Source organism: Brienomyrus brachyistius, unplaced genomic scaffold (assembly GCF_023856365.1).
Source record: "Brienomyrus brachyistius isolate T26 unplaced genomic scaffold, BBRACH_0.4 scaffold143, whole genome shotgun sequence".
Taxonomy (NCBI): Eukaryota; Metazoa; Chordata; class Actinopteri; order Osteoglossiformes; family Mormyridae; genus Brienomyrus; species Brienomyrus brachyistius.
This window is the reverse complement of record NW_026042418.1, coordinates 121514-132124: the sequence shown is the minus strand read 5'-3', so window position 1 is coordinate 132124 and position 10611 is coordinate 121514. Positions and strand designations below refer to the sequence as shown.

The following is a 10611-nucleotide window of genomic DNA, read 5'->3' as shown; positions in this document are numbered from 1 at the left end:
TGAGCAGTTGAAATCCCATATCATGCAAGAATTGGACAGCATTTCACTTTCAAAACACCAGCAACTGGTCTCCTCAGCTCCCAAACTTTTACAGAGTGTTGTTAAAAGAAGAGGTGATGCAACACAGTGGTAAACATCCCCCTGTCATGATGTGTTGCTGGCATCAAAGTGTACATATATTTGTCATAAAACAATTCAATTTCTCGGTTTCAATATTTGGCAAGTTGACTTTGTTCTATTTTCAATTAAATATGGGTTCAATGATCCGTAAATCATTGCATTCTGCTTTTATTTACATTTTACACATCGTGTAACTTTTTTGGAAACGGCGTCTTAAAAAAAGGGGGATTGTGTTAGATAAACCAGGTTAGTAAAGTCGTATTTAGAGATGAGCAGGAAGCTAAGAGCAGGCAAATGGAAACGTGGTTTTAGAATCGATAAAAGTAGGAAGAAACATATAAATGGGTTCCAGCAACCAGTTTTAGCAATAAGGCACTGCTGCCGGCCTGCTGTGAGGTCCCAGGAACATCACAAGAATAGGAGAAATGAATCAAAACTGTTAAATTCATAACCTCTATTGGAACAGCAGTGACAACTCGAAACACTTCCCTGCGTGATCTCACATGTACCAGATGCAGGAGACCCCAAACCCTCTTAACAAAATGAATGTAAATATTTCATCAGCCTTGAAACCAAAGGGGACATCAAACAGAATAAATAACCATTTATAGCTACGTGAAAACAAAACAATGAAAATCAAGCATGGTACTTTCTGGTCTTCATATACTATGGGAGGAGCAGTGGTCCTTATTCCATTTACACAGACACCAGATAGTTTATGAAATATTTCAGCACCATGCCCAAACTGTACATAAAGATACTGACCTACCTTTAATAACACATTGGGGGGCGTGGGGGTGTGTATGGTTCTTATTTAGGAAATTGCTTTTTTCATGCATCTAAAAAACAATGCACAGTCAAACCTGGGGTGGGGGAGGGTTGTACAGCTCAAAGTACAACTTTACACACAATTGTTCAAAATCTAAATTACAATTTCTCCTTAAAACACTCTGGAATTTTTCCCTTCGGTATTCACAAATGAGAGAACAGTAGCTGCAGAGGTTTTGGAACCAGAGCGGACAGAAAATTTAATTTTCTATAGAGTTCTTTCCAGGGCAAGGAATCAAGGTGAGGAGAAGATTATGTAGAGAACCAAATGGATGCTAGAGCTCATCATGGTGACCCAGCTCTGCACTCGTCTTGATGAACACGCCCTCCATGGTCTTCCAGTAATTGTGGTGGTTGGCGTGTGGCATGCCGTGCACCTCCCGCTGCCCGCGGATCGGGTGGTTGTACTGTTCCCCAGTGACACTGAGGAAAACCTCGGTACCCTTGTGCTTGAAGCGCACGGCCTCATCGCGCTCCCAGTATGTCCCACTGCACTGCACGGTCCACACATCCAGGTCGTCGCCCTCACCGTTCTCCCCGAAAGCACTCACCTCCTGGGGGTGGAATGGATCATGGTACGTCAGCAAAACTGAAACCAGACATAGGACTGAGGGACACTCAGCAGTGCCCCCTGGCCATATAGGCTGGCCACTTACAGAATACACTGTGGTTTCCAGCAGGCTGCTTAACATCAAAAAGTCAAATGTTACCGCTAGTGATGAACCATTTGCTATATTTTTTTACCCCACTAGATGGTGCTCTTGTTTTACATTGGGGCATGATTTGTGCCCTTTTTTGAACAGAGAAAATCTAGTGGGGTCAAAAAAGACAGCAAATGGTTCATGAAGTGTCATTTTGTCCATCACTAGTTACTACTAAAGACTGGCAGCTTTCATTTTTGGTTCAGGGTGAACCGAACCATTTTATGTTTAAGACAACACAAGGTCTACCTATAATCAGCCAATAAAACTGACCAGTCTCAAAACAGCACCATTTCACCTAATGCAAGCAAAACAGGCAGACTACATATTTAGCTCTCATACAGATATCTACCTCAGCTCTCTGCCAGCCATATGTGATTCAGCCAAGTCTTTAAGGGTTTGTTTCGGGGATTGACATGTCTATTATTGGGCATGTCACATAGCACCGCATCGGAACAGAAATAAAGAGTAGATTCTAGAGTCAACAAAAAAAAAAGAGGAGCATTGCCTGGCAACACCGTACCTGGTTGCCAGACAACGGAGAGACGAAATGATGAGTGTGGAGGTTGCGGCCTGTGTTCATGTGAGTGATGCGAATGGCTTGGCCGCACTTGATTGGTGCGCCCCTCTCACATGGTATGTTGGGCTTTCCCCGGATCCGCCAATAGCTGTTGGCGTCATCTGAGCTCTCCACCCCTGTCACCGACTGCTGTCCACTACCTGAAGAAAGGAGAAGAATCCTAAATCTGATATGTGAAACTTTGGGGCTGTTGTGAATCTCCAGAATCAAAACAGGGCCCTAGCAGCACAGCAATAATAATTTCAGTACTTATTTAGCTAAGAAATAAAAAGCCCATGAACATTACTGGAACTCTGGCTCCAATGTCCCAACCATCCAAAAACAGACATGCCCATCCAGCCCGCTGTCTTGCAAACAAAAATGCAATGTTTAAATGCAAGGTAGTTCCCATTTTTCTTCAGCCTAAAAGGGTAAAGTACAAATAAAGTTTCCCCAAGAGGAATATGCCTATGTAAAGAAATTCACTGTTTAGTAGCTAACTTGACGTAAGCGTAGTGGTCACATAAGCGACGTGAAGGTTGCCGGTTCAAAACCCAGAAAAAGCCCTGCGGTGATACTCTTTCAGAAACGTTGCCTACTTAAACGAAATCACCTACATATATATATATATATATATATATATATATATATATATATATATATATATATAAATGCCAGATATATAGATGAATGATGTCCGATAAAAGCGTCAGATGAACTACTAACAGCACGTATCAAAAGCGGGTCTGAAGTCTAAAATCAACCACTCGACTTATACTCGTTGATTGAAAAACTAACGCGAGGTGCCTCCTTGCTTGTCCCGCCCCCTACTTCCTCATCGGCACTTTCACCCTTCGGATGCGAATATATGCCGCCTTGGAGGCTGCCGGTCTTTTCTGGGGGACATACGAGAGAACAGTGAGGGTATGATGTGTGGAATTAATAAGATATTAGGCCTGCACCTTAATCGCTCACTTTGATGAACGATTTGACGGAGCTTCCTTCATACACGTTCAACTTGAGAAAAGACAGCAACGTGACAGCTGAAATTAGCTACAATCTTAAGTCGCAACAGAAATAACCATGTTAGTGATGCGGTGGTTTGAATACCACTGAATACGTGGGTTTCACATAGGCACAAAAACATCGCTGCCATGATCGTATTTTAAACACCCCACGCTGATCGAGCAAAGACTCACACAATGAACTTACCTGACCCATATTTAACGTCGTGAGAGTGCAGTCGGACGTTGTGCCGTGTGTTTAGCAACTTGACCAGGGAACCACACGTCACATAATTAAACTCCGCGTCTCGACAGTCGCACTGCAGCGCAATAAAAACGAGTAACGCCAGCCTTCCTAAACAACGTACAGACCTCATTTTGTTAAGCATTAGTTGTAGGAAGTGCTCCGTAGACGGGATAATACAGTCCGCGAGCATAATCAGACCCGTGATCCCAGCCAACCACAGCTTGACAGGTAGAGTATACGGAAGTAATGGGTCCACATGCTACTTTCTGATTGGCCACAGTGACTCTCGGAGGGATGCGAACGGCTTTGATTGGTCTATCTCTTCAGCGAATTCTGGAGATTGCGCGTGAACATTCATCTTTCTGGGTAGTTATGTACTTCAAGGACTGATAGGATTGAGATTGTTATATTTAGAACGAACATTTTAAATATATTAAGAACGACCTGGATTTGCATGCAACATACAAAACGTGTTACTTCTCATGTATCTCAGGTTACTTCGGTCAGTTTATTAAATGACGTGTTTTATGTACATACTTTGAAATGTATATACTGGAAAAAATGCGAAACTCCAGTTGAAAACTAAAAACAACAGCATACGGAGTGTAATGTCTCATATCATATGTTAACCTACCGAAAGATCATATGAGCAGGAATGTAAGAATATAAAATTGCTGATTTTAAAGCCGATTTAGGGCATGTGTGAAATATTATAGTGTTTGTCATGTTTTCGATAGTTGTTATCTTTAATCTATTTACAGTACGTAGCTTAATTTATCTTGCAGATTCCTTAATTCACAGTACATTTTAAAACATTTAATCCCATGCACAGTATTCACTCATTCATTTTCCGTATCCGCTCGTCCTATGCAGGGGTGCGGGAGTCCGGAGTCTATGCCGGAGATAACAGGTGAAAGGCGGCGAATAACCCATGACGGGGTGCCAATCCATTGCAGGTCAATTTGGCAACTCTAAATCACCTTGGCATGTTTTTGGACTGTGTGGGAAACATGAAGGAAACCTCACAACAACATGAAAAGAAAACGTGCAAACTCCACACGCTTGGAGCCGGGGCGGGGAGGCGAATCCTGCTCAACAGAGGTTGATTGAATACTTTAACCCTAACTACGGTACCACCCTCTCAACCGTACGCACAGATATCTCAGCCCAGTTCTATAACCACCCTAGTAGCACCAGCTAGTTTCATTCATGCCATTTTCATGTACTATAAAATAACAAGTTATCACTGTCGTCAAAAGCCTAACAATCAGGAGATTATGCAATCGAGAGTTTATCATCACGAATACTTTTTGTGGTTATTGAAAATGGACATAAAGACACCCACATGTAATTTTGATGGAAATCGGATCATAAATCCTCTACAGATTTTAATAAAACAGGGGCATGGAATTTTTAAATCTGGAACACTTAGGTGTTTCTTGCCTAAACCTACGAAAAGCATTTTAAACTCCGCAGCATAATCTTAAACAAACCATTTGCAATACATACAAACGCAATACATTTGCCTTTAATACTTATTTTTACATAACTGATGCTACTCTAGCTTATTCACAATCTTAACACAATGGTAACCTGTCTAATTGCGTGATGTGGCCATTCAGAATTTAAGTGTTTAATAAATGGCTTAGTTGTTTAACATCCTAGAACATTCTGTTTAGCTAGTTTGCGAAGGTCTTTAAACAGCTAATCGGTAGCACAATAAGGTAACATCCCAGGATTATGGGTCTCTAAAAGTATTTTTTATTTTATATAAAGTTATAGGGAGTTATACTACGCCTTGTTATTTCAAGGATGAGTCCACTACGGGCACCAGACGCCAGCAAAGCACTTTTACCGCCGTGCGGGAAACACAGGAACTTGAGACGCCCTGTCGCCGCGGTGCATTCTGGGAATAACCAGCAAATCCAAGATGGCGGCGAGCAGGAGGCTGCATAAGGTAAATTGTCTTATCCATTCCATTTTTTTCTTCTCCGTTCCTGAAAAAGTGTTATTGGAAACTCGCATTATCGTATCTGGTCATACGACTCTTTAAAGCGTACATTTTGAAGAGGACCTTCGACGTAGCACATGTGTGTGTGTGGGTCTAAGTGGTTGTCTGGTCGTTCATTACATGTAGCTAGCTCCCTTTTTGCGTGACAGTGAGTAAGCGAAGCACCGGCAAAATAGGCCGGGGCCGACCGGGAAGGAGCCAACTTCTGCGGATGACTGAAAGCAATTCGTTCTCACAACATGAAATGCCATCGTCTAACACACCTGGGGAGGCGTTTTTGATGTTAGTGACAGTTCGGCGTGTTATTGTGAGAATGATAAACAGCGCACTAGCTAGCGGGCTAGGTGGCTAACTAGCGACTTTTTAACGACACAGGAAGTGCCGTCTTATTGTCTGAATCATCGGACCCGCGTTATATGGCTGGCAGGACGGCTGATCTTTAGGGCACTGAATGTAAAATTTGTTGTTTTCGTGCAGTTTTCTTTCTAATTGAGCGGAAGTTTCTTCTCCCTTAACATTGACTGTGAATGTGGCGAAGGTAACGATGTTCCCATGGCGTGTTGTCTATCTGTTCCTTGGGTGGGTAAAGTCTGGAGTTAGGTACGATGTTTTGTGTGATGGAAATATACCCAATCGAAATGACGAATTCAGAAGAAATCAGGGTTTTCATGTGTGTATCCATTGTACCGGTTGGTATATGTATTTAAATGGATCCTCGAGTCATCCAGGAAGAGGTGGTTTCCACGCGTAATTCACCCGTCATTGTTGCTTGCTGTAAACATGTTATTTCCTTGTAGATATTTGCTTATTTATTGGGCTGTCTTACGTGTACATTTGTACACACATTAATATTTGTTCACTCTTAATACTTCATTGAAAACAGGCGTTAACCAGTGTTTAACAATATAATGAATAATTCGGTTCCTTAAGGGTGTTAGTTATAACTGGGAGTTTGCGTGTTCAAGTGGATACTCGTTTTAAATACTTTGAACGTGTAACATTAATTCAAACTTCTGTGGGCAGCGTTTGAACAGTTCAGAATGGGAAATATCTGTATACATCTTTTTAATTAATTTTTACGACCGACTGTATAAACCCGGTCGTTCAGCATCTGGCGAATGCGCTATACGCGCGCAGTTTCAATAATACGAGCCAAATACTTAATTTCCTTATTCGAATCAGCTCTGAGGAACCCAGAAGTCGGGATCTAATCGGTCAGTTGAAAGGCATTTCAAGTATCTAACAAACCGCCTTGTTTGTATTGAATGGAACAAAGTCTGTCACTGTCAGTTAGTTTCACTATAGAAACAGAATTGCTAATGGAACATTTTGGAAAGAAAAAAACTTCTTGGAAATCTGTAGCATTGTAGTAAATTGTAAACCAGTAATTAAACCAGTCATGTATATTTGCTTGACTGTTTCTATTGTTAAATGGAATAGGTATCTCGAAAAAGTCTATATATATATTTTGCAAGGTTTGTTGGGTATTGCTATGTGGTAGTTGGTCTGCATTTGAGATTTGGCTTAAGGAATTGTACAGGATTTGTCAGACGTGGCGGAATCTGTTTCTTTAGCTTCCAAATGCGGTACGTCTGAGGCAACACTGGTGTGGAATTCAAGGAACTTCAGAACACTTCCAGTAAGGCCTGAACTAACAGGTTCTAGCGCCTCGATGCACAGGAGTCTGTTTTGATGGACAGGAGCAGGAAGTCGTCTGCAGAGCGGACCGTCTCACGCGGGATTCTCATCTATGCGGGTCAGCCCACTGGGTTCCGACTCCTCTGAAAGCTCCCCCCGAGCTGAGATACGAGGGCCCTCAGCTGTGGTGTCCAGCGATGGTAGCTTCTTCACTTTTCACCCAAATCAAAATGAATGGGGGACATTTTGAGGTTCTTTTTCACAAGTTGGTTAAAAAAAGGCTCAGTTTAAAACTAAAATCAAAACAACTCATCCAAATCATTACAGGCAGATGCCCTGTTCTCATGACATAAACAAAATTCCTAAAGTTCATCAGCAAGCGGCAGAAGCATTTAACTAAGTATGACGTACAGCAATAGGAACAGGGTGATGATGCAGATGAAAGGACCCCTTGGTTCTTGTGGACATCCTCTAATGTTTGTTTTTAGGATGGGGAGCTGTGGATGTTATGTATTGCCAGCCACCGACAGGGGGTGTTGTGCTTTGAAAGCATGAGATGTTTCGCTCCCGTTTTCCCTCTGTGTTCTGTGCACGGTCTGGTTCAGCAGCTCTTTCGTATGAGGAGGCTTGTGAATATGGTGTGTGGGTTTGTCTCACCCTGCATGTTGGGGTTACAATTACTACTTAATTGCTCTGGATTCTCACCCGTTTGTTATTTCTTTCACCTCTCAGGAACTCGAAGAAATCCGCAAGTCTGGAATGAAAAATTTCCGTAACATCCAAGTCGACGAGGCAAATATTTTGACCTGGCAAGGTCTTATTGTCCCTGTAAGTATGTGGTATTTGTGGAATTGTGTTAGTTGTGGGGTCCCCTGGCTCATCCTGTGCCACGAGAGGTCTTAGAAACTGTTTGAAAAGGTTTTCCCATTAGAGGGGGTTCAGACTACAGAGAGAGCGCCTCTAGCTGGATAATAATAATGCCTGAGGTGTAAGAAGGAAACCGGCAGTAATTTATTGGAGGTATTTAATGTTGCTTAGAAATCGATGACAGACGTGCCTGCTTTCGGTTAACCTATAAGCTGATTTATGTGCGATTTCTCCAGGTCAGTTGAAGACTGCAGTGTTCATTTTTAATATTCAGATTTATGTAACTAAGCAGTAAGGTGTATGAGTAAGTCAGAGGTGGAAGTAAATGTCTGAGGATGACTAATAACTGAGTATCAAAGGTTTAGATGATAAAGCTTTTGTTGAGTTTTGTGGAACAAGCCTGTGTTTTGTTTTGTCGACTTTGCCTTAAGGAGCTTGATTGTGAGATAAGGGGCACAAAGCACTGGATACAAGAATATTTCTGGTCCTCAACCAGTTTCTGCCTCTTCCCCAAAGGACAACCCCCCATATGACAAAGGAGCGTTCAGGATTGAGATCATATTTCCTGCTGAATATCCGTTCAAGCCCCCCAAGATCACCTTCAAAACGAAGATCTACCACCCCAACATTGATGAGAAGGGCCAGGTCTGCCTGCCGGTGATCAGCGCAGAGAACTGGAAGCCAGCCACCAAAACCGACCAAGGTAGGGAGCGTGATGTCAGTCTTGGCAACTGCACAAGCCCAAAGTGTAGCTCCCTCCAGTGTCGAACATCTGCTGCGTTTTGTGATGCCTGAACGAATGGCGCGAGTGTGATTTTTATCTCATGCTTCTTTACTTAAATTTTAGTGGTTGTGTGTTACTTTCTGTCTAACTCGCACACTTTAACGTCTTTATTTTCTTTAAACTAGTAATCCAGTCTCTCATCGCCCTGGTGAATGACCCCCAGCCCGAGCACCCCCTGAGGGCCGACCTAGCAGAGGAATACTCAAAGGACCGTAAAAAATTCTTTAAGAATGCAGAAGAGTTTACAAAGAAACATGGCGAAAAGCGGCCAGTGGACTGATGAGACCCTCGCCTGCATCCCTGCCCCTTTAGTCCCTCCCCTTCCTTTCTCTGCCCATCTCTCTGACCCCACCCCTTTCCAGAACAAACCAACCAACCACCCACCTACGCACTTGTCATTCTAGCCAACCTGGAGCGCCACCGCTCCGCCCACCTCCATCTTGAAGCAGGACTTTGAACCAGACAAGTCTCACCTTTTGGGGTTAGCTTGAGGCTGTTACTAACTTTCTACTGTTTTCCTTTGTTGAGAAAAAAAATGGTTAGAGGAGAATCTGTAAAGATGGGGGAACGTAAAGAAATGAGGAAATAAGTTAATTTGCGTAACAAATGTTGTTCCCATTCATTTGTTCGATAACGGTAATGGCTGCGTAGCTAAACTCCCTGCTGTTGCAGACAATTTTCGCCTTTCAAGGAAGGATGCAAATCCATAACGGGGATGAGTATTCCATCTTTTTCATCTTTGGTGTTATCTCTTCTCAAACAACTCATATTTGTAAAAAACAAAAACAACAAAAAACAAGTAAACAGGAAGACACCTGAAGCAGCGAGGTCCTGGGGGTGTGTGACATAATGTTTGTTTAACACATTTTTTTTTTCTTTGCACAAGTTGCACTGTATTCTGTGGAATTTAGCTTTTTAGGTTTTCATGAATCCTTCTGTTTGTAACGCATTGAATAATCGAGAGTTGCAGCTTGGCCACTGATATATTGACTTATGTTCCCAAAGGGTAAAAGGGAAAAAAAAAAGATTAGGGCTGTGTGTGACTGAACATAATTATATATTTTTAAAGAATTACTGAAGTATTTTTTCTATATAATTCAATGCTTTCTTGAAACCAGGTTTGAGGAAATGTTACGTTATTTTGGCCTCGTCTTTTGCTGTACTGAGGAACACGACAGGGCTTGTCACCATCCAGATATCTATCGCCTGTGACCGTCGGACCCCCCCCTCCATGAATGTGTGCTGAGTATGATGGGGCATTAAGTAGTCAAACACTGCTCTGAAAGAAAATCACACATTAATGGGCAAATGATGTAAAAACGAGCCCCCGTTTCTCCCTTCTGTAAATTTCAGTGTGATCCTGAAAAATGAAATAAATGTACAAGACTAGTCCTACATCTCTGTGTATATGAGCGTATATGACACATTTCTTAAAATCTGTGTCTTTTTTCCCCTGCTAGTGATTTTCGTCGATATGATTTTGCCCCGCAAAAAACTGCAATTTACATTGCAGCTTAATACCCCCTGTAGTGACCCAAGTTGATTCTCCATTTAATAGTATTTTTCTTGGCCAACTGTTGTTTTTCCACCGATTGAAATTACAATAGCAAATTTTCATGTAATTGTCTATTTTCCAACATTGTTTATTCCATCTATCCATACATATATTAATATACTTGATTACTATGCTTTCGTGTAAATCATGAGCGCTTCGCGCCCCCTAGTGGGCAGGTCCTCCTAAATCGCAGTTTTTCTGTGACTCGGTCCGCTATAGAAGATTTTCGTGGACTTTTTATGAACGTAGATTGGGGTTATTTAACCACAAATGATTACAAAAAATCATCTGGACGCT

General features: G+C 42.1%; 2 protein-coding genes across 3 annotated transcripts; one reads left to right on the top strand and one right to left on the bottom strand.

Moving 5' to 3' along the window:
- Nucleotides 1-264: 264 nt before the first annotated feature.
- On the bottom strand, nucleotides 265-3673 carry sdf2l1 (stromal cell-derived factor 2-like 1). Its single transcript, XM_049005030.1, has 3 exons — nucleotides 3421-3673; nucleotides 2173-2369; nucleotides 265-1502 (listed from the first exon to the last, which is right to left on the bottom strand). Exons 1-3 carry the CDS (start codon nucleotides 3647-3649, stop codon nucleotides 1224-1226), a joined length of 705 nt encoding a protein of 234 aa, XP_048860987.1. The 5' UTR covers nucleotides 3650-3673; the 3' UTR covers nucleotides 265-1223.
- A 1585-nt stretch (nucleotides 3674-5258) lies between these two features.
- Nucleotides 5259-10154, top strand: LOC125728004 (ubiquitin-conjugating enzyme E2 L3). 2 transcript variants are annotated; one of them, XM_049005031.1, is made up of 4 exons: nucleotides 5259-5416; nucleotides 7841-7936; nucleotides 8492-8678; nucleotides 8885-10154. In XM_049005031.1, the coding sequence occupies exons 1-4, from the start codon at nucleotides 5390-5392 to the stop codon at nucleotides 9037-9039; spliced, it is 465 nt and encodes a 154-aa protein (XP_048860988.1). In that variant the 5' UTR covers nucleotides 5259-5389; the 3' UTR covers nucleotides 9040-10154. The 2 variants fall into 2 exon arrangements, with proteins under 2 accessions (XP_048860988.1, XP_048860989.1); XM_049005032.1 differs by lacking the exon at nucleotides 5259-5416 and adding an exon at nucleotides 5430-5549.
- Nucleotides 10155-10611: the final 457 nt, after the last annotated feature.